This window comes from Labeo rohita, chromosome 3 (genome assembly GCF_022985175.1).
Source record: "Labeo rohita strain BAU-BD-2019 chromosome 3, IGBB_LRoh.1.0, whole genome shotgun sequence".
In the NCBI taxonomy this organism is placed as follows: domain Eukaryota; kingdom Metazoa; phylum Chordata; class Actinopteri; order Cypriniformes; family Cyprinidae; genus Labeo; species Labeo rohita.
Genome location: NC_066871.1, coordinates 4,744,589 through 4,769,377, shown reverse-complemented (window position 1 = coordinate 4,769,377; position 24,789 = coordinate 4,744,589). Strand labels below are relative to the sequence as shown.

At 36.7% G+C, this 24,789-nt stretch overlaps 1 protein-coding gene across 4 annotated transcripts in view; it reads left to right on the top strand.

The window, feature by feature from the left end:
* The window catches only part of LOC127163057 (potassium channel subfamily T member 2), an 87,080-nt gene that overhangs the window by 41,427 nt on the left and 20,864 nt on the right, over positions 1-24,789 (top strand). For all 4 annotated transcript variants that reach the window (XM_051106070.1, XM_051106072.1, XM_051106069.1 and 1 more), the window contains 8 exons: positions 1,254-1,328; positions 2,885-2,968; positions 3,284-3,378; positions 7,313-7,493; positions 12,878-13,042; positions 13,296-13,432; positions 15,060-15,123; positions 15,743-15,851. In XM_051106070.1, coding sequence (XP_050962027.1) covers positions 1,254-1,328; positions 2,885-2,968; positions 3,284-3,378; positions 7,313-7,493; positions 12,878-13,042; positions 13,296-13,432; positions 15,060-15,123; positions 15,743-15,851 — 910 coding nt within the window. The remainder of the gene's footprint in view (positions 1-1,253; positions 1,329-2,884; positions 2,969-3,283; positions 3,379-7,312; positions 7,494-12,877; positions 13,043-13,295; positions 13,433-15,059; positions 15,124-15,742; positions 15,852-24,789) is intronic.

Here is a 24,789-nt window from a genome sequence, read left to right as displayed (position 1 = left end):
TACATTTTCATTTTTATTGCAATTATTAAATGCATGCTGCTTTATTGGGACAATAAAGTGCTTCCTACACGTACCTCTAACCCTAACCCATAAACTACCATGAGGCACTTTATTTTCCACTTTTCGATTGCTTTCTTCACTTTCTTCCTTTCCGATGTGAAGAAAGGGAGAAGAAAGAGTTCGGCAAACTCAGGTCAAGGTTTGAACTCAGGTCTATTGCGGCGAAAGGTTACTGTCATTAGCTTTGCCACTTAAGCCAAAATAGCCTCTAAATACTAAATAGCCTCTGCCAACAAGGTGGGCTATTTGCACTTATTGTAAATAGACACTCACCACACAAACGACTAAACCAATGTGTGAGCATGAATGCTATTATAGCACTCATTTACTAACATTTGCCTTTCAGCAAATCACTTCAGCCTACGTTAGCTCATGTAATAAATATTAACAAGCAGAGCTGATATGTTTAATATCATGTCCCGTAGACTTTATAGATTGCTCGTTCACCCTGAATATAATAGATCTCCAGACCTCGAAGTGTATTTGAGAAGCTCAAACGAAATGAGACGGAGAAGCTATCCATCTAAAACCAGCTTCTGATGGCAGCTGCTTCCATATGGATCCTAGATGTTCAAAGCTGGTCATTAACTTCATCTTTGTCGAGCTGGTTAAGGCAACAAGCAACCTACAAAAACAAGCTTAACCACCATTAGCTGTTTTGACCTGTTTTTTCCAACAGTGATAGAGAACGATTGATAGACGAAGAGTTCGCCAGTGGCAATCAATCATGTGCGTTGAGCTGTTTTTAAGGGACTAAGTGGGTAGGGAAAGCAGAAGGCATGTTTGTCCTCCGGACGCCGATAGTGAAGGGATCTCTTAGAGTCTCCTACATCTCGTTTGATCCCCTTGCGATGAGCACAACCTGCATCAGCACATCTCTCACGCTCTTTGTATTGCATTGATTTCTTGCCAAACCATCTAGGCCTCTTCACCCACGCAGGGCCCACATGGGTGAGACCTAAACATACATCCAGCTTGTAAAATATGGTAGACATTTAACACCTTAATTCAGCCACAGGCTCAACTGCAAGTGATAAATGAAACATATTTCCCAAGGGGGGCGAGGGGAGTGACCTTTAACCCTGCTGTTTTTCAATGGATCAAACCCAATCAAAGCAGCGTTTTATCGTTTAATCTGAGAGGTCACACACACAATAGTGTTTCTTGACCCTGACAAGAGTCCTTGTTTCCAGGGCAACGTTTGGGAGCAAGTGTTGCGCATTCCGTTCGTTCTGGAGATGATCAGCGCCGTTCCTTTCGTGATCACTGTGAGTACAACAAGTCAACGGGATTTTCATGGACTGCTTCACCATGATATTGTTTCTGTTTCTGTAACTATTTTATTTATTTATTATTATTATTATTGTTATTATTATTAGGTTTTTGTTGTTGTTGTTGTTGTTGTTGTTGTTTAACTTTGTTACACAATTTATACACCGTATCATTTATTTATAAATATATATTTTTATATAATTTATTAATAATTATATTTTACTAACAATTACAATTTTGTTTCTATTATTAGTACTAGTATAAGTAGTAGTAGTAGTATGTTTTATTGAACACAATAATAACAATAATATTTATTATTATTTACTATATCAAAGCTTTATTAAAGAGTATATAATTATATTTAACTCACAGTTAGAAAAATATTTAGTTTTTGTTTTTGTTTTTTATTTAATTAAACAATAATAATAATAATAATTTTACTAACAATTACAAAGCATATTTGATTATCATTATTATTATTATTAATAAATATAATAAGTATTATATTGTATTAACAATTAGAAAGCTTTGGGTTCTGTTTTATATATGATTAAACAGCAACAACAACAACAATAATAATAATAATAATAATAATAAATGTTTTACTAACAATTTAAAATCTTTAGTTTCTGGCAGTACTATTGTTGTTTCATTTAGTTAAACATCATATTATATAGTATACTATATATTATTATAGTATATATTTTAATTCTTGCATTATTATTATTATTATTATTATTATTAAACAATATAATAATTATTATATTATAATAATTATAATATTATAGTACAATATAATCATATTTTTTACTAACAGTTAAAAACATTTTTTTTAAACAATAATAATAATTATAATAATAATTTTACTAACAATTTAAAAACTATTTTCTGACAGTATTGTTGTTTTTGTTTAATTTTGTTAAACATTATATTATAAAGTAATAATTTTATTTTACTAACAATTACAAAAAGTGTTAATTCTGGCATTATTATTATTATTATTAAACATAAAAATTATATTTTACTAACAGCTAAATTTATTTTGTTTGTTTATTTACCATCATTATTATTACAACAAATCAGTATAGACTGATTAATTTCCAAATTTGCATTTTTAGCATTATTTTCATAACAGTCTTTACCTATGGTGACATGTGAATAATCCTGAAAGCTGAATCAGTGAGAAAGTGAGTTGAATGACTGATTCAGTTCATGATTCAGGTTGACAATTTCTGTTTAAATAGTCTAATTCATTAAACAGAACCACACTAATTGAGCGATTCATTAGTGAATTGAACTGCACATTGTGTTGTATGTTTATTGTTGCTTGCACTCAGTGAGAGCAGTGCAACAGAAAGCTGTCATGTTTCATAATTTACATATGCTTAGACTAATATAACTAAAATATGTGTATTTTTGCCATGATGCTGAAGATTCATCATGGACACAGCGGTGCTCCTGAATTGCGGTGCTGGAAACTGTATTGTGTGTTACAGCTGTATCACAAAACTCTTTGAATTGAAGTAAATTAAGGCTTTTTCTTTCCAATCAGGTGATTTTGCCCTCCCTCAGAAACTTGTTCATTCCTGTTTTCCTGAACTGCTGGCTGGCCAAACACGCTCTTGAGAACATGATTGTAAGAAATGAAGCCTATCTTCGGTCCTTTCTTCCAGAGCAATTGTGTCAGTGTGTATCCACTTTCATCACAAAGCTCTTCTTTTCCTCTCCATCTCTATCTCACTTCCTCCTCATGCCTTTTTTTCCTGATTGTATCTGTCCACTGCTGCTGAAAGCTTGCTGCTTATCGAATTTGCCAGCGCTCTTGATGATTGTTTTTGGATTTTTATCATAAGTACAAACACAATGGCACTATGTTATTGAACGTCTCACAGTCTCTCATCTCTGCCTTCTTTTATCTTCCTGTTTCTCTCCTCCTTCATGTTGTTTTCAGAATGACCTGCACAGAGCGATTCAGCGAACACACTCGGCCATGTTCAACCAGGTGCTCATTCTCATCAGCACCCTGCTCTGCCTCATCTTCACCTGGTGAGAGAAAAACAAAAACATGGCCTTTTTTTCCCATAATGTGGACTGATTAGATATATATATACAGTACAGTGCCCTCCACTAATATTGGCACCCTTGGTAAATATAAGCAAAGGCGGATGTGAAAAAAAATCCTGCAATGTTTTTCTTTTTGATCTTTCATTCAAAAAATTCACAAAATTCTAACCTTTCATTAAAGTAAAACAACTGAAAGTAGGGTGAAAATCTCATTATGAAATAAATGTTTTTCTCCAATGCATGCACAGTTATTGGCACCCCAAGAAATTTGTCTAAGTAGTATATCTCTGAAGTATATTTCCATTCATAGTAACGTTTTTTTAGCATACCAAGGTGATTAGGAGCATAAAATTGTCCATCCATGACTTCCTGTTCCACAGGATTAGAAATATGAGGAACACAAATTCCCTTAATCATCCATCATAAGTAGTAAAACCAAAGAATATAGTACTGATGTGCAGAACAAGATGTTTGAGCTTCATAAATTAGAAAATTGATGTTAGAAAAAAGCTAAAGCATTGCAAATCGCACCATCAGGGCAATAATTAAGAGTTTCCAATCGACTAAAGATGTTACAAATCCTGCCTGGAAGAGGATGTGTGTCTATATTGTCCTAATGCATGATGAGGAGTAGAGTTTGAAGGGCCAAAGACTCTCCAAGGATCACAGCTGGAGAACTGCGGAGATTTAGTTGAGATTGTAAAACAAAATGATCAAACACCCCCTACATCACCACATGTTGTTCCGAAGGGTTTCAATAAAAATCCTCCTCGCTCATCCAAAAGCAAACTCCAGCATATTCAGTTATCAGACATGACTCGAACTTCAAACAGGACTGGCTTCTGTGGTCAGATGAAACTAAAAATGAGCTTTTTGGCAGCTAACCCTCCAGATGGTTTTGGTGCAAACATGGATAAAAAGTATCCCATGTCCACGGTTAAAAATACTGCTGGGTCTTTAATGTTGTGGGCCTATTTTTCTGCCGGAGGTCCTGGACGTCTTGTTCAGATACATGGCATCATGGATTCTCTCAAATACCAACAGATAAAACATCTAAGCCCGAGCGCCTCTGTTAGAAATCTTATAATGGGTCGTGGTTGGATCTTCCATCAGGACAGTCAAAACAAACATCAAAATCGACACAAAAATGTGCCACTGAGCACAAAATGAAGCTTCTGCCCTAGCCGTCCCGGTCCCCTGACCTGAACCCAACAGAAAATGAGTGGGGTGAACTAAAGAGAAGAAGCACCATGGAGCTGGGAATCTGAAGGATCTGGAGAGATTCTGTGTGAAGGAATGGTCTCTGATCTCAGGTGTTTTCCAAACTCATCAGGCATTATAGGAAAAAGCTCAGAGCTGTTATCTTGGGAAAAGGATGTTGAAGTAATTGGGTGCCAATAATTGTGGCCAATGTGATAATGAGATTTTCCTTCTACTTTCCATCGTTTCACTTCAGTGAAAGGTTAGAATTTTGTGAATTTTTTAAATGAAAGATCAAAAGGATAAACAATGCAGATTTATTTTCACAACCACCTTCGCTCATATTTACCAAGGGTGCCAATATTATTGGAGGGCACTGTATATATATAGAAATACAGTTTAGGTCAGTAATTTGTTTTTCAAAGAAATGAATACTAATACTATTTGTATTCATATGTGTCAAGTTCTCTTTGCTTGTTTTTGCTTGGAACATAAACTAAGGCATATTTGATGTTTAAGGGTGTAGCACTGAAACCCTATTGTAATTGTCAGAATGGTCACGGATCTCCATGTAAAACTAATCGTGCAGACCAAACTGTAAGTCGTAGAGACTTGAAACTTGGAGAGATGGTAGTACTTACACCGCCTACGTGTTATGCATCACGCCTACGGCTCGCCCCAATCAGCATGGCGGGGCGATCAAAAGTATGAAATTGCTCATAACTCCTAAACATCAGTTGCAGGCCCAAGTGTCTTGTGTTGTTGCCACGGCTTGAAATTTTCGGGTATTTTGTGTTTTTTGAAAAAACTACTTTTACAAGCTAGTCCTAGTTTTTTTCACCCAATCTGAGCCAAACCAGTGCGGAAAGTTTCTCTGGAGAGTGAATATCAATAATTATCAAAAAAAAGTTGAACTTTCGACTCACTGTTGCAAAGGGACCACTTTTAGTAAAATGCCTATAACTCCTAAACAGAATGAGATAACTTAGCCAAACTCAGAACACTTATGTATGAGCTCAATCTGCAGGAAAAAGTCATAGAGCTTGGCCAATTGGTGGCGCTATAAGAGGGGAAAAAACTAAAATGGCTGTAACTGCACAACCATTTGTCCTATCAACATGAAAATCATGTGCACGGTCTTGGTCCGAAGTGCCATAAGTGTCTACAAGGACATGTGCGCATTTCAAAAAACATGGCCGCCAATGGAGGTCGATCAGAACGAAACTCAGTGGGCCTGTTCAACTCACAGCCCCAAAGGTCTGAGAGAAATTTGAAAGAAATCGGCCACTGGGGTGGCGATATTGCATTTTTCGAGGGCGTAAACAGCTGTACATCATGGAATCTGGAATTGAAGTACAATTCTCTGAATTATCAAAAAAAATGTTGAAATTTTCTCTTTGGGAGGCTATAACAGGGTTGTTTAGAAAAGGGGCCTATCCAAATTTACCCCAAGTCCTGTAAAGCCTAAAGGAACACTCAAAACGTCACGTAACCTGCTGAGCACATGAGACAAGTGATTCTAAACAAGAATGCAAAGTTTTAAGGAGATCAGGTGCTATAACAGACATAGCCATTTAAAAAACATAATATTTGTATCATATGACAGGACTCCTCAATCATTTAACAAACAATCTGATTGACAGCAGTGGTTCTAGATGCAAAGTTGTTCCGAAATGAGATGTCCAAAAAAGATGCCAGTATGCAAAGTTTTAAGGAGATCAGGTGCTATAATAGTCATAACCATTTTAAAAAACATAATATTTGAATGGTAAAGTAGCTGTATTTGCCAAAAATGCTTTTTAAATCATTGATTTAGTTTTTAATAATGTCCTTAAATACCTTAAAACGCTTGAACCCCGGTAATTGCTGCTTGCAGCTATATTTCTTCTCTTCCTTTTTTTTAATTTGTTAGTAAGAGAGGACATTGATTGCATAAAACTACATTTTATGATTAGATGTAAAATGTAGAAAAGGGTCTTTTTGCATTGTACTTTGGGAGCTGGTACGATGGTTGCCGCTGTCTGTGTGACTGGTCAGAGGTGGCAAGATGATGTTTCTAAAGTGCTGATTAATTAAACATCATGTTGTGTGTGTGTGCTCTCTTGTTCCATGAGGTAAATAGCAGGGAGTTGCTGAATTTGCAGGGTAGCGGTGCGTTTGTAAAACAGAAGGGGGAGAAATGAATGACCTTTTCACCACTGACAGCTGCATGTTGACTCAAACGGCCTTTCAACACCGAGCAAATACACACATACACTGGCTGTACTGAAAGATAACCCACACGCGGACACAAAAACAGGGTTCGCATCATGCCGTCCTGCGCGTGGCTCACCACACAGTTATTGTGCTTTGGCTCGTGTTTATCACAGTTTGCTCCAAACCAACAGCTGATGATATGAACCCTCTGGCTTTCCATACACATGCAAATCCCTGCAAACCTGTCCACCTGAAAAGGCTTTCAAGGAATAGTTTATTCAGAGATTATTCACTGCAATGTCCAAACCCATATGCTGTTATTTTTTTGTCCTTGGGACACAAATTGAAATTTTTCAAGAATACAACGGTTCGTAGTGACCACATCTGTCAGGCTCTACAAAGCTTTTAAAATAACATCATACAGGTTTGGAACAACAGGAAGACTTTTCATTTCTGGGTGAACTAGGGCGTTAAATCCACATGTGAGCTTTTCTCAGTACCTTTTCTCTCTCTTTTCCAGTATTTGTGGTATTCAGCACTTGGAACGAGCAGGGAACAACCTGACGCTCTTTGATTCTCTGTATTTCTGTGTTGTCACCTTCTCAACGGTGGGATTTGGTGATGTTACACCTCAGATTTGGCCCTCTCAGCTGCTGGTCGTCATCATGATCTGTGTGGCTCTTATAGTCCTACCAATACAGGTAAATAAAATACACACAGACAATTTCAGCTCATCCTTCTCCTCATTTTCATCATTTATATAAATATGTGTCACTGAATAATTCATCAACTGACTCGGGAATTAAACAAGCGTACTTAAGAGTTAGTCACTGAATTATTCACTCAACCATTTTATTGAAAAACACTGATTCCCACTGTGTTTTGCTCGGTGATGCATAACACTTCTGCTAGGCTTTGTTTGAAACTATTTTCATTTGTTGAGCAAAAGCAAAAAAAGTAACTGCCAATATTGTGTGTAACTCATTATTTTAATTAAAGTTTATTGAACATTTTGATTATTTCAATATCACACTCGCTGCCTCCTCTTTGTCTGAATATCAGCAAGTTTACTGTACTTATATGCACACATGTAAGCATGTCATATGCACACTTGTGACATCCACATTTAATGCATTGTTGAATTCTGTAAATTATCATTTTCTGTGTCTGTATAATCAGGCAGTAATAATCATAGCAATATTTTGGCATCTTGCAGCCCAAAACAAGAAGCATGGAAGACAGCATTTTACCCATTTGGATATTTTTAGTCAAGCAGTGTTGACAAAGGGAGCAACTGATCTTAGGCACATCTGTGGTTGAGTGAGAAATACTGGAGTAAACATTTAATAATGAGTACAGACAGTCACTTTTCCTCTCTTCCTTTTATGTCACTGTTAGTGCTAAAATTTTTTACATTTTTTCAGATGCAGTTGTTACTTAATAAGGGCAAAGGTAATGCATACTTAATTCATGCATTAATGCATCATCTTTTTGTCAGATTCATACATTTTAACCAATAAATTCAATTATAATAATAAGACACTCTGGGGCTGTTACTAATTAAATGAAATCAACATCAACAAAATCCATAATTGCACTGTATTTACTGTTTAGTTCAGCCAAAGTTATGCAGAATTATTATGCCATAAGTGGCATAAATTCATACACTGCACTTATAATTGCATAAAAATCTTGTTAATGTTTTAAATATAAAATTCTGAGTATGGAAATCGTACACTATATTGTAAAAATTAAACTAAAACAATAGACAGCCAAAAAAGTCTGAATGAGTCTGAATCATTCAATGAAGCAGTGTTTTTATGAATGAGTCATTGAATCATTCACTCACTTGATTTATTAAAAACACAGATTCATTCAGTTATGACAGTTATGCTTTGTTTGAAACTACTGTCAGTGAAGAACTAAAACAGGTCATTTTACATTTTTTTTTAGTTGCTAATTAACTTTTTTATTTGGACTGTTGTATAAAATCGTTATCAGATTTGCAGCTGTACTGATATTTGGGGAGAAAAACACTAAAACTTGGTGAATATATTAAAAACATAAGCTCATAAAGGAGCTATTTTGCCCCTACAGCTCAAATTGTTGAGGCATTTTTAATTAATTTTGGTTGTATTTTTGCCCCAATCTTTGCCTCAATGCCAGGTTCACTGTAAAAAGTGATATGATGAAAAATATTTCAAAAATGTTTTTAACTTTCATTTCTTATTTTTTTAATCAGCTAGACAAAATTGATTTGATTAATTTGATTATACTTAACAATTTATTTTAATTATATATTCTACAATGTATATATTTTACACTGCCAAATTCAGTAATTCATATCAAACTATAAATTCATACACAAGTCATTTTAAAGGGGTCATGAACTGAAAAATCTAAATTCCCTTGATCGTTTAACTTAAAATAGGGCATTGTACTATAAAAACACCCTGTAAGTTCAAAACTCGAAACTTTGTCGCTAGTTTAAAATCAGCCTATATTGAAGCCAGTCAGCCAAAATGACAGGTTGTGTGTTACAAGTGTGAGTAACTGTTATTTTTATGTGTTCACTATTGCTTTGTCTATTATTACAGATGGCTTGATATGTACTGAGTGTTCATGTGTTTTTATAAATCACCGCAGCATTCATCTATGAAGGATGTAGGCTGTCAAACATACACAACTATTAGCCAGTCATAGCAGTGAAATTCATAAAGTCATAAAGTCATTCAGTCATCATAAATTATGATGTTTTTGATGTAAAAATCTTAATAATATTATAGGTGGACCTCAGAGAACAGTACAAAATAATAAAAAGGGCAGTTCATGACTTTAATAAAATACGTCCGTCCCACTTGATATGCACATCAAGCTTTCAGCAAGTTCTCATGAAGAGCTTTGAAACTGTGCATAATTTAGGTACATTTTGTGAATTACTCTGAAACATTTACAGAGATCCTAGTGAATGAAAGGAAGTATTTTATCTTGACTTCACTCAGTTTCCTCAACAGTAGTTCTGCATTGTTCTTTTCACACAACTTCACATAATTTCAACTGGTAGACATTTTATGCAAATGTTATGTGGTTATGATGACAAAAGCACTGAGCCGAATCACTTTTGTGTTTAAGGCCCCATGAGACGCGTCACAGCTGGTGATTTTCACAGTCTGACACGCACAAACGCACAGACGTACGCTGAGATGCGCTTCCATGTACACAGAGCTTTAATGATACACGATTCACATCCCACTTCAACATATACCTTGTATTACTGAGACACACTCACCCAAACAAGTCTCGCACACACCCGCTCACGAGCGCGAGCCTCCCGCGGGGCTGAGGAGAGAATGAGATGAGAGCGAGCTTGTCTTTCATGTGTGATGTGAGGGCTTCCCTGCCAGCGTCCTCTCTGGGAAGGTGGTATGTTTCCGTCACACAGGAAATGGCAGTGGCTTCAGCGAGGCCCTCCCACTCTTTTCATCCACAAATACCAGCTGACATTTACTGCTGCCCCCCACACGCAGCTGGTGCGCGAGCGTTACGGCCGAGCCTGTGTTTGTTTCTGGCCTGACAGGGGAAATCTCCAGTATGGCTCATGGCCCACAGAGAGCCATCTCGCCACACAGACTGACAGCAGCCGCCGTATCCCATCGCTCCCTGTGCACACATTGCAATGAGTTTTTTTATTCGAAGCTTTTCTATTGCAATTAAACAGTGCCAAATCTCAATTCCCAAACACCCTTTGCCTGAAAGCCACTGAATTGCAGATATTACCCACGACTCGCAATAAAACACCTCGAATCTTAGCTGAGAATCCCTTTATGTACTCAATACCGGGAGCAAAGCGCTTCTGTCAGACATTTACGCCTCCTATTAAACATGCGTCTGAGTGCTTTTGCACAGAAACACATAAAAGAACCTCAGTGCCAATATCACCCACACAATCCTCAAGACAACCAACATGATCCACATCACCACCAATATCTACACACCAGCAGTGGACGAAGTATACAGATCAAGTGCTTGAGTAAAAGTACAGATACCCTAGTAAAATCATTCACTCAAGTAAAAGTATAAGTACAAATTGTGTGTAAATGTAGGGTGACAAATAATACAAACATACGCTGATCAGCAACATTAAAATCCCTGAGAGGTGAAATCAGTAACATTGATTATATCAATACAATGGCACCTATCAAAAGAGGGGATATGTAGTAGACAGAAAGTGCACAATCAGTTCTTGAATTTCACATGATGGAAGCAGGAAAATGGGTAAGTGTAATTATCTGAGGGACTTTGACAAGGACCAAATAGTGATGACTAGATCAGTGGTTCCCAACCACATTCCTGGAGGCCCCCCAACACTGCACATTTTGCGTCTCTCCTTTGTCTGACACACCCATTTCAGGTCGTGAAGTCTCTACTAATGAGCTGATGATCTGAATCAGGTGTGTTTAATTAAGGAGACATAGAAAACATGCAGTGTTAGAGGGCCTCCAGGAACGTGGTTGGGAACCACTGGATTAAAGCATCTCCAAAACGGCAAGTCTTGTGGTTTGTACCTACCAAAACTGGTGCCAAGAAGAAGAACTGGTGAACTGGCATCAGGGTCATGGGTGCCCAAGTCTCATTGATGCATGTGGGGAGCGAACGCCAACCCATCTGGTCCAAACACAGAAAAGCTACTGAGGCTCAAATTATTGAATAAATGAATGCTTGCCATAATAGAAAGGTGTCAGAACAGACATTTTGCTTCATATGGTGCTGCGTAGACCAATCAGTGTACTGCAGAAAGTACCTGTAATGAGGCATGTGAACATCACAACTGGACCATAAATCCATTGGCAGCTGGTGGAAACTTTTCTAGTTAGGGCGCCACATACAACAGTTTTAGCATACATCCCGATATGAACCGCCCCTACATGCAGCAGTGGAAGACGGTTGCCTGGTCTGATGAATCATGTTTTCTTTTAAATCAGGTGGATGGCCTGTATGTTGTTTAACTGGGGAAGAGATGGCAACAGAACGCAGGCTAATGCATGCAGTGTTTTGCTCTGGACAATGTTCTGTTGGGAAACCTTGGATCCTGGCATTTACGTGAATGTTATTTTGACATGTATCACCTACCTAAACATGCTTGCAGACCACATTCACCCCTTCCAGGCAATGGTGTTCCCTGATGGCAGTGGCCTCTTTCATACCATAGGTCTTCAACCCTGCTCCTTGGGACCCATTTTCCTGCAGAGTTTTGCTTCAACCCTAGTCAAACACACCTGAACCAGCTAATCAAGGTTCAGGATCACTGGAAAAGTCACAGGCCAGGTGTGCTGAAGCAGGTCGGAAAAAAACTTTGTGGGACAGTGGGTCCCCAGGAGCAGGATTGAGGAACTATGCTCAATAGGATTGAGCATCTATGGCAGGAGTTCTCAATTCTGGCCCTCAAGGTCCACTTTCCGGTGGACCTTGAGTTAACTCCGGAGTTAACTCCAACCGTAATCAAACTCACCTGAACAAGCCAATCAAGGTCTTTAGAATTACTAGACAGTTACAGGCAGGTGAGTTTGATCAAGGTTGGAGCTAAACTCTGCAGGAAAGCGGACCTCGAGGGCCAAAGTTGAAAACCCCTGATCTATCGGGTGTGCTGGACTAACAAATGCAATTGATTGAGACTCCACCTCAATGATCTGCTGCTAGTCTTGGTGCCAGAGACCACAGGACGTGTTCAGATGTCTTGTGGACTCTGTACCACGTTGTAGTTTGCCCGCAGAACTTTATTTCATGGATAGTTATCTCAGGTTCTGATAGCTCAGGGATAGGCAACATCGATCCTGGGGTGTTGATGTCCTGCAGAGTTTAGCTCCAACCCTAAAAGAAACTCACTTGCTTGTAGCCCTAGTAATCCTGAAGACCTTGATTAGCTTGTTCAGGGGTGTTTGTTTAGGATTGGAGCTAAACTTTGCAGGACAGCGGCACTCCAGGACCGACGTTATCTGTTGCGATAGCCCAACTGAAGCTATGTGTAGTCTGATGCTTCTTTGTAAAACCGTCTTAATGAAGCTTTGTTCATTTGGATTTCCCATAGTTTGAACAGTTGGCTTTCTTGTGGATGGAGCGACAGAAGTCCGGAGGGAACTACAGTCGCTATCGTGCCCAGACCGAGAAGCATGTGGTGTTGTGTGTCAGCTGTCTCAAGATAGACCTACTCATGGACTTTCTCAACGAGTTCTTTGCGCACCCCAGACTGCAGGTAAGTACGCGTGTGCGTATGTACACTTGCACATGTTAATGTGTGTACATCCATGCTAATTTGAGCTCAGACAGCCTGCTGTGTGCTGGTTAATCCTCTTCAGAAGTGCTGGAAGCTGAGGTTCTTGTACTAGGATTAACTGAACATCAATTTAATTTCACCAAGCTATTTATGTACGAATGATCTGGGTTTCATTAGCTTGCAGTGTCTGTCTGACCTCGTTTTTTCACTAACTTGAGCTCATCATGTCCAGGACTACTATGTGGTCATCTTATGTCCCGCTGAGATGGACGTTCAGGTGCGGAGGGTACTGCATATCCCGCTATGGGCTCAGAGGGTCATCTACCTGCAGGGATCTGCTCTCAAAGATCAGGACCTAATGAGGGCAAAGTAAGACCTGCTGAGTAAATATATAAATAATACTAGCCACCTGAAGTAAAAAAGAAGTGTGCTTATTTATTTGCACTTGTAGTGTCCTTCATATCATAAAAGTACTTGCACATAATAGTAAATAATAAATATATAATAATAATAAATAATAAATTAAAGGGATAGTTCACCCAAGAAAATGTAATTCTGTCATCACTGTGGAACATAAAAGAAAGTATTTTGAAGACTGTTGGTGACAAAGTTATTTTGTTAACAATGACATTCATTATATGAACCAAGAATACTGAGATGTTTCTCAAATTATCTTCTTTTATGTTCCATAGTTTACATTAGGCTGTTGCAGCCTAATTGTTTTTTGTGTAATAAATTTTATGTTGACTCAAATAAAACATTTATATCTAGAGCTACAATTTGTAATGTCTACTTGATACGTTCTCATTTAACACAAAAAAAATAGCTTTAAATAATCTTTTGTGGGTATTTTCATAGTCACACTTATATAGCGATTAATTAGATTAATTAATCAAGACATCATATAATTAATTAGATTATAATATGTAATCGACAGACAGTCCTAGTGCAAACAGATTAAAGGAATAGTTGAAAATTAAAAAATGAAAATTACCCTACAACTTACTCACCCTTAAGCCATCCTAGGTGTATATGACTTTCTTCTTTCAGACGAATACAGTCAGAGTTATAATAAAAAAAATGTCCTGGCTCTTGCAAGCTTTATAATGGCAGTGAATGGCTGTTGATTTTTTTAAGTCCAATGAAGTGCATCCATCCATCATAAAAAGTACTACACACGGCTTTGATGGGTTAATAAAGGCCTTCTGAAGTGAATCGATGCATTTGTGTACGAAAAATATCCATATTTAAAACTTTATAAACTGTAATCACTAGCTTCCGCTAACTGTCGTAAAAGCACATTCACGAGAGAGTGGCGTTCCAGTGCATGATGTAGGACGTAGGCGTAGCATAAGCTCCGGTGAGAATATGCTAGTCTAGCAAGAACCAAGTTTTGTTCACACCAAAGGAAAACCAGTCTCCTCATGGCTTTCTGTACCAATCCTCCACCGTCAGCATGTTTACCAACATCCTATGTCCAACATCCGTTGGAACACCACTGTCTCGTGAACGTGCATACGACAGCGGAGCTGGAGATTACAGTTTATAAAGTTTTAAATATGGATATATTTTTTATGCAAATGCATTAATTTGCTTCAGAAGGTCCTTTATTAACCCCCAGGAGCCATGTGGAGCACTTTTAATGATGGATGAATGCACTTTTTCGCACTTTAAAATCTCAACAGCCATTCACTACCATTATGAAGCTTGGAAGAGCTAGGACATTTTTTAATATAACTCTGATTGTATTCATCTGAAAGAAGAGGGTCATATACACCTAGACTGGTTTGAAGGTGAGTAAATCATGGGGTAATTTTCATTTTTGGGTGAACACTTCCTATTCATTTTTTTCTGAGGGTTGAAAACTTTTGGAAACTCACAGTTTGTTTTTTTCTCTTCTGTTCACTGTCTTTCTCTCTTCTTTCCCCCTTCTTTTTTCCCCGTTATGGAACCTGGTCCCGTTTCTCTGGTCTCTTTTCGTCGCGATTGGCTACAGGATGGATGATGCCGAGGCCTGTTTTATCCTAAGCAACCGGTTTGAAGTGGACCGCTTTGCCGCTGTACGTTCCCCTCCAACTCAATTTTCTCACCTTTTTTCCATTCTGCTTTTCAACCCTCTCATTTCTATCCGTAAAATAGGAAGCAGCAATTTCAAACATCTCCACTATTAGCCTGTTTCCCTTTCACTCTTTGACATTCTCCCTACTGATCTCACATTTTGACAGTTCAGCGTGAAATGATTTATCCTGAAGGCAGTTGTAAGTGATGTTTGAGAACGTAGTTGGATGCCTGTCAAAAAACCTGTCAGGGTCATATTTCAACCCAAATTCAGAAGAAATAAACATTAAATAAATTTAGCATTAAGAGAAGATGGCCTAATTTTGAGTTATAGCTTTAATTTCCTTTCTCCAGTAACTGCAATTACCTTAATAACAAAAAGCATTTAATTACTAAATAGGCTTTTTTTTTTCTTTTTGCTAATTTCTAGATTTTTTCATTTGATTTTGTTGTGAAATATGACCTCTACATGTTTTAATGAGATTCACCTAGTTGTCAGGCACTTTAGATGTTAATTTCCTTGTAAAGAGGGTAATGGCTAGTACATAAAAGCAGACACTATGACTAATGGTATACTTCTGTTCATGCACTTCTCTTTCTCTCTGTTTTTCATTGTCACAGGACCATCAGACCATTCTTAGGGCTTGGGCCGTGAAGGACTTTGCCCCAAACTGCCCTCTCTACGTGCAGATCCTCAAACCTGAGAATAAGTTCCACATCAAGTTCGCAGGTCAGCGTGCAAATTGTGTTTCTCTCAGGGATGCAGGTGTAGAGAGTGTGATATTCGATGCGCTTTGTACATGTGTGAGTGTGTTGAGAGGCAGCTGATCAGCCAATCTCCTTCCCGCTGAAACCGTGTCCTTCAACACTCAACCCACTTTATATCCCTCTTCAGTTGTGGAAATGTGGATAATGCTTTTTACTTTCCTAGTCCTCCCATTCCCCATGTCTGCTACAGATTATGAGCATGGAGGCCAGTGTTGTTATTATTAATGAAAACTATTACATGGACTAGAACCTAGCAGTGAGAAATATTTATAAAATAAAAATGGGGGTGTTGAAAAAACAATCCTGATAATATATGATAATGATAATATAAAAAAAGAAGAAACAAACACTACTGTTCAAAGGTTTGAGGTCAGTAAGATTTTTTTTAATAAAGAATACTTTTATTCAGCAACAGTGAATTAAATTGATCAAAACTGACAGTACAAACATTAATAATGTTAGAAAAGATTTCTTATGCTGAACGTTCTATTCGTTAAAGAATCATATTGAGCAGCAAAACTGTTTCCAACATTGATAATAATCAGAAATGTTTCTTGAGCAGCAAATCACAAAATTAGAATAATTTCTGAAGGATCATGTGACACTGAAGACTGGAGTAATGATGCTAAAAAAATTCATGTTAACATATATTCACATAGAGAATTGTTATTTTAAATGGTAATAATATTTCAAAATGATACTGTTTTTACTATATTTTTGATCAAATAAATGTGGCCTTGGTGAGCATAAGAGACTTACCGACCCCAATTTTATATTACTGTATTACAGTTCTGATATCATTACATCTTACACTACCAGTCAAAAGTTTTTTAAGATGTTTAATGTTTTTAAAAAATTCCTTTTCTTTTAATTTTCTGAAAATTTTTTGATTTTTTTTTTTTTTTTTTGCTATTTAAAATAACTGTTTTCTATTTGAATATATTTTTAAATGTAATTTATTCCTGTGATCAAATCTACATTTTCAGCATCATTACTCCCGTCTTCAGTGTCACATGATCCTTCAGAAAGCAGTCTAATATGCTATTTTTTTTATCATTGTCAATATCAATATTTAAAACAGTTGAGTACATTTTTTCAGTATTATTTGTGAATAGAAAGATCCAAAGATCACCATTAATCTGAAATATAAAGTTTTTGTAACACTATACAACATACCTTTCAAAAGCTTGGAGTCAGTATAATTTTGTTTTTTTGGAAAGAAATTATTTAAATTAATGCTTTTATTTAGCAAGGATGCTTTAAATTGATCAAAAGTGATGATAAATACATTTATCATGTTAGAAAATATTTCTATTTCAGATAAATGCTTTTTAGATTAACTTTATATTCATCAAAGAAACCTGAAAAAAAATCTTATCAGCTGTTTTTAACATAATAATAATAATAATAATAATAATAATAATAAAATTGTTTGTTTTTTTGAGCAGCAAATTAGATTTCTGAATGATGATGTGACTGGAACTAAAAATTCAGCTTCAAAATCACAGGAATAAATTACATTTTAAAAATATTCAAATAAAAAGCAATATAATAAAAAGCAATAATACAAAATATTTCAAAATGTTACTGTTTTTGCTGTACTTTGGATCAAATAAATGCATCTATAGACTTCTTTAAAAAACATAAAAAAATCTTACTGTTCAAAAACTTTGACTGGTACTGTATATCCACTTCAAAGGCTTTAAATTACTAGTTAACTACTTCCTAGTTGTTAATGTGAGAAATGTTAATTGTCAGTACTTAAAATCAGCAGACAAAAGTGCTTATTTCAGTATAATTTAAGGCATATGTCCCTCTTTTCTCATTATACTCATTGTACGCAGATTTAAAAAGGTGAAAAACGAAACTGTACTAAAGGCAAAATCTAAATAATTAATAAAACGTACAAACAAAATACAAGATATTGATGCACTATTAAATCGAACTAAAACTAAACTGAAATTGAAACCCACAACCTAATACGAGATGAAATATTCAAAACTATAATAACTCTGATAGCGGCGACTCGTAGTCACCCAGACTGTTTTTGGCAGTCCGAGCCCCTCTCATGTTCAACAGCGCAGCCAATCAAGCATCACTTGTTGGGCTGAGGGTAGCGTGTGTCGCTCTCAAACCTCCAGCTCTGCGAGGCTCTCCTGCACAATGCTAGGATTGTCACAAGCAACCGTACCCGTCCGCCTTCGCTTCAGCTGTCTCAATCAGCCGCTGAGCTTTGATTGTGTCAGAAAAGTGAAGAAAATTAATTCTCTTCACCCTCCACCTGCTTCTACTGCACTCCAGCCTCTCTCTTCACAGCTCCTCTCCATTTGGAAACCAACAGTATCCGTGTTTATTCGATTGACCTCCTTGCAAGCGTTGGAGAGTTGCTAACTAAAACAGCAGTGCTGCTAATAACTTAGCAGCTAGTTGACTAGTCAATAATGCTCCTGTTTAGTGTGGCATATTGCACATCTCATGTTTGTGGGATTGCTGTGGTGTGTGTGCGAGGGTTATTTTTGGGTGATTACGGGGAAGTGATATGAAGAATTTCACAGTGCAGTAGGATGTGAGGTGAGGCAATGATTAGAGATCCAAATCGCAGCTGCCGCTGCCGCTCCACTGAGCAGCAGATGAAAAATGTGAAGAAGATGCATTTACATGAAGACCCTCATTTGTGTGACCCGTAAAGCCGCATCACCTTCGGTTGTGATGCTGAGAGCAAGATGGTCTGCCCAGCATGTGGTGGCGGTGCTTGTTTTAGGGTCAATGAGAAGGCGGAGGAGGAACGGACAGGATGAGTCAGTGGTTGAGGCAGCTGCAGAGTCACTGAGCTTTACCCAGAGATCAACCACAGATTACACACTATCACACAATCTGTCAGACAGACCCAGAGCTGCTGGTCACACAGAACGAGATCTGAGTGATGACTTGTTCCTTGCTGCTTTGTCAGACACTAAAATTCATGACCCAAAAACCTACATATTTTTGAAATACAGCTTTATCTTTGGTGTAGTAATCCGTAATCTGTAATACAGTTAGGATATGTCGAAAAATCATCCCACATCGCTGCAGAAGTACCAACCCAGTATTTACAAAGTGAACGTGCAATGAGGGTCAAACACTCTTTACAAAAAAGGTGAAACAGCAATGTAGGACGATTTTGAAGTTGGAGGAGAAAATGAGATGGGAGTTTTTTCGACCTACCCTAACTGTGTTGACCTGGAGGTCGCCTCGCAGAGCTAGAGAAGACGAATATTTGGGGTGTAAAAGTATATAAATTGTAAATTTTCTTTGAAAATAACTGATTGTTTTGCTAGATAAGACCCTTCTTCCTCGGCTGGGATCATTTAAAGCCCTTTGAAGCTGCATTTAAACTACATTTTGGACGTTTAAACTCGCGGCCACCATAGAAGTCCATTATATGGAGAAAATTCCTAAAATGTTTTCCACAAGAAACGTAATTTCTTTATATATATTTCTTTATATGCAATTTCATAATTACTTCTGTCGTCTTTGAATTATGATTCCTCTGGAATTGTGGTAAACTAAAATACACTTTAATGTCATTTTTATTTAAACTTGCACATCATGTACTTAAACATATTTGTAATTACACATTTATAACGGTACATTCGCACGAGGCATCAGTGTTGACACATGACGAAGGGTGTGTATGACAACAGCCAATCACATTACTTTTCTGGTGTTGCTTAAATGTGGTTGGCTGGTGTCTGCGCCAGGGTATTTGCATAAAGGTGATCTGATTGGCTGACATCTGTGATGGCACTTGAAAAGTTGAACATTTTTCAACTTCTGACACAAACAATGCCAGTAACAAACATGACAAAACCACAATTCAGTTCTGCAATTCATGACGTCACCCATTCAAAGTAAACGAGAAGCGTTAACGTAGATGCCCCGTGTGAATGCGCCGTAACGATGAAGTTGCAGCACATTTCGTACGTTTAAAATACAGTCAAACTAAAATTTATTCAGACACCTTCAACATTTCTCAGATTATCATAGTTTATTCGCTATAGTTTATAAAATGGTAATAAAATATGACAAGAACTCAGAGTTAAACTGTGTTAGAACAAATTCATCTTGATAATGCTGTACTTCTGTTAGACTCTCAAAAAATGAATTATTTTGAATAGCTGTCAGCTGTTAAGTTTAAGTATACAATTAGATAATAGTAATTTAGGTCAACCAATTATCAATGCTTAATTTTGTTCAGTCTCTGGTGTAAAAAGGTTGCATTAGCAATTAAAGAAAAAACACTTAAGCAAAACATGGTCAGTTCAAATTGTCTGAATGATTTTTGTCCCAAATTTTTAGCAATTTATTTTGCTATCCTCACTTGTCCTGCATCCACTAGTAAAAATATACAGTTTGTTTGGGTCAGTACATTTTTATTTTTATTTTATTTTATTTTATTTTTTTTTAAAGAAATTAATACTTTTATTCACCAAGGATGTATTAAGTTAATAATTAAAAGTTTATTAAAAGTTAATAATAAATAATTTACATTGTTATAAAATATTTATATTTTGAATAAACACTGTACTTTTTAAACTTGTTATTCATGAAAGAATCCTGAAAAAAAAAAATCACAGGTTCCAAAAAATATTTGGCAGCACAACTGTTGATATTATCCAACATTGATCATTCTAATAATAAATCCGCATATTAGAATGATTTCTGAAGGATCATGTGACACTTAAGACTGGAGTAACAGCTGATAAAAATTCAGCTTTTCATCACAGGAATAAATTCTATTTTAAAGTATGTTAAAATAAAAAAACATTATTTTATATTGTAAAAACATTTTGCAATATTACTGTTTTTTTCTATATTTTTAATCAAATAAATGCAGCCTTGATGAGCATAAGAGACTTCTTTAAAGACTATTACAAGTCTTACTGACCCCAAACATTTGAACGATAGTGTATATCAAAAATTATATCTGATGTCTGAATAATTTTTGGTTTGACTGTTTATTAACTTCAAATGTATTATCACACAACACACTGAAGTTAAACTTATAGTCAAGTAAATACTTTAGTATTTTAGTCAACACATCAAAATAAGTGTAAAAAAAACCCTACTAAATATGTCAACCTTTTAACAAATGTAATTTTTTAAACAAAATATTGCAATTTACATATTGACAATAAAATTTGGAGTAATCCATGGATTGTGAAGGAACTATTTAATATCATTATTGACAGAACGCATAACAGATCATTTTAAATAGTCAGATCATTTTAAATGAAAAATATGAAGCTGTCTTAGCAGACTATTTAAACACTGGACTTACTTTCCCAAAAGTATGATGCATTTGCCACATATTTGTTTTATCTGCTTTTAGGTGCAACATGTCAGCATGATTCTGAATAAGAATGTGCTTCTTTTATTGAGAGTTATGGTTGAAATGACACTTGTGATATATATACTTATGTTTCATATCAGTCAGAGGTGGTTATCCCCTGTGGGCGGCATGGCATCTTGGTGGTTTACAGAGCGCTTGCTTCTTGACAGTTCGGCGGAACGCATCAATATGCAGTTTTTCTATGTGTGGCAGGCATGTTGAGACACTGCCTGGAATATATGCATTAAGTGGTTGAGTGGGTGGCATAAATGAGTACAACTGGAGATTTGACTTCAGCTCTACAAATAGCTTAATCGCACCTTAATGTTCGCACCAATGCAACAGAAGCTTACAAAGTGGTTCATCTGAGGAGAACAGCATTTTGTTCACATCTCGCACTGCTATTCTGGGACTTCTGGACCGCTGTTTGTTTTGTTTGACTTTTGCTGCATTAATTGATTTTCCTTCCCTCTCCGTGGGCATGTTTGGAAATAGTAACTGGCCGCTTCGCATCTTCCAGTTCAGCACAGCGCTATGCGTAGCTATATCAACAGTCAGGTCATTCATAAACATAACCAGCATGCTGCTTTAATTAATGCTAATGACAGAGAAGTGGCACTGTTGTTGCCATCTTGCTGGGGTTCACAGAATGAGCGCAATTTCTCACTGCTGCACTCTTCGAACAGGGACGAAAACAGCAGCTTTAAAGAAAAAAGGAATCTAGAAACACAATTATCACAGTGCTCTAGCCTGCTGTGCCGCGGCCCGCTTCAGTCGAGGTCAACGTGCGCTTTTCGAGGCCGCTGGAGATGAGGGAGTTGGTGGAGGAGGAGATGAAGTGGTCGAGCAGAAAGGGTCCGCATGAGGAGGAACAGAGGTCTTTAATTCACTGTTTGATCTTTATGAGTGAATGTGTGTCTTCAAGTGCTGCCTCCACTACTTCAGCCTGACGTGGGGAATAATTCAAAGAACAAGCCTTATTTATTTATTTATTTATGAAGCTACAAAGACAATGAGGACAAACCTAAAGACAAAACAAAAAAGAACAGGCCTTATCAATTAGAATCAGTTAAGGTCAAAAGTTGCAGAATCTGCAAAATGTTCATTATTTTACCAAAATAAGAGAAATCATACAAAATGTATGTTATTTTTGTTTAGTACGGACCTGAATAGGATACATAAAAAGATATAGTCCAATAGAGAAAATAATGGTTGAATTTATAAAAATGACCCTGTTCAAACGTTTACATACGTTTGATTCTTAATACTGTGTTACCAGAATAATCCACAACTTGGTTTTTTGGTTAGTGATAGTTGTTCATGAGTCCCTTGTTTGTCCTGAACAGTTAAACTGCCTGCTGTTGTTCAGAAAAATCATTCTGGTCCCACAAATTCCTTGATTTTTCAGCATTTATGTTTATCTGAACCCTTTCCAATAATGACTTTGATTGTGAGATCCATTTTTTCACACTGAGGACAACTGAGGGACTCATATGCAACTATTACAGAAGGTTCAAACACTCACTGATGCTCCAGAATGAAACACAACGCGTTAAGAGCCGGGGGGTGAATAGTTTTGGAATTTGAAGATCAGGGTAAATTTTCTTATTTTTGTCTTCTGGGAAACATGCAAATATCATCTGTAGCTTCTGAAGGGCTGTACTAAATGAAAAAAAAAAGATATTAAGGCAAAATAAGGAAAATGTAGACACCGTCATTCTGTTCAGAAGTTTTCACCCCCAGCTCTTGATGCAACGTTTTTCCTTCTGGAGCATCAGTGAGTGTTTGAACCTTCTGTAATAGTTGCATATGAGTCCCTCAGTTGTGGAAATGTGGATCTCAAAATCATACAGTCATTGTTGGAAAGGGTTCAAATACACACACAAAAAAAATACAGTGCTAAAAACCAAATAATTTGTGGGACCTGAAGGATTTTTTTCTGAAGAACAGCAGGCAGTAAAAAAAAAAAAAACAAAACAAAAAGCTGTGGACCGTTTAGGTAACAACAAAGTATTATCAGGTGTTATTGAACAGGGTCATTTTCATAAATTCAACTATTATTTAATCTTGTCTTGTCTTGTCTTCTCTTGTCTTTCTCTGAAATGTCTTTTATGTGAAATATCTTATTCACGTCAGTATTAAATAAAAAATAACATGCATTTTGTATGATCCTTCTTAATTTTGGTAAAATAATTAACATTTTGCAGATTCTGCGAGGTGTATGTAAACTTTTGACCTCAACTGTACATTTTTATTTTATTTTTTTTAATATGAATTTTCAACATTAAACCTAAAATCAGTGTTTTGCTCTGAAACCGGCAGTACGTAGCCTAGATTTATGGTTTCATTTTGAAAATCTTATACAGTATTACAATTAGTTGATCTAAAACGGTGATTGTGCATTAACAGCTGTCAACCCTGTTGATACGCAAATGAGTGGTCTTAGTACTTATATCGTACACCTGCGAACCACTTAAGTGCATTCCTTCTTATCAAAAACGATAATAGATATGAGATAAAAGGTACAAAAAAGAGCCTAGTTTAGTCAAAAAACACCATATTTTAGCTTCAAAGAAAGTTTGTAACTTGTTCCACAGAGAACAATCAGTCCTACTCTCGTTGTGATTTTCCTCATTTCACAATTTTACCTTCAATCCTTCTTCGTGCCTTTGCCTACGCATTTCTCTGAATTGACTCGGGTTATTCAAACAATCGGAGCATTCTTCTCTCCTTGGGCGAGTAGCGTGTTTGAATAGATGTCAGTAAAATCCAGCTATGGTTGTGTTGGTTGTTCCTGGCCTGTGGTGTTAAAGACTATTCATATAAGAAAATGCAGCAGTATTTGTGCAATGCTAAAAATGGTTGGTTTTTTCTTAAATACACTCTAAGACAAAAAAAGAACAGCTTTACCAGAGCAACATCATGAATTCCGAGCATACATGGTTAACACATCCACCCTAATAAAGCAATAATGACTCTGCCACTTCCCTCTCAATTAGACAAAACAAAGAGACGCAGAAAGCAACAGGATGAGGAAACAGTCGGCATCCTATCATTTATTTCCTGCCGTGAGAGAAACACTGTTTTTTTAATAAGCTGCGTAGCCTAGAGGTGATGTCAACGTCCTCTGATGAACAAAAAAAAAAAGAGTAAAATCTCCAAAACAACCAAAAATAGACCAAAAGAAATAGACCAAAAGAGACAGTCCTCAGAGGAGCAGCTGTGTTGGATGGTTTACCTCGTATTCGGCTCAAAAAATATCATTTTTCATGTTTTGAGAGTGGTTTCCTGTCCATTATGTTTTGACTTTGGCCCAAGCCCACATTGAATTAAATTGAAGTAAATGGTATAAACATAGCCGAAATGCACGTCTGGAGTCAATGTTTTCCTCGATGCTAATGCAATTTTATTGACTCATTTTCCTAATTAGCAAAATTAGTAAATGTGTTTTCACTCACCGCTAACAAGCCACATGAAAATTGCGCTCCATCCGTGAGACAGTCATTAGTGTCCTACCTGCTATTTTTTT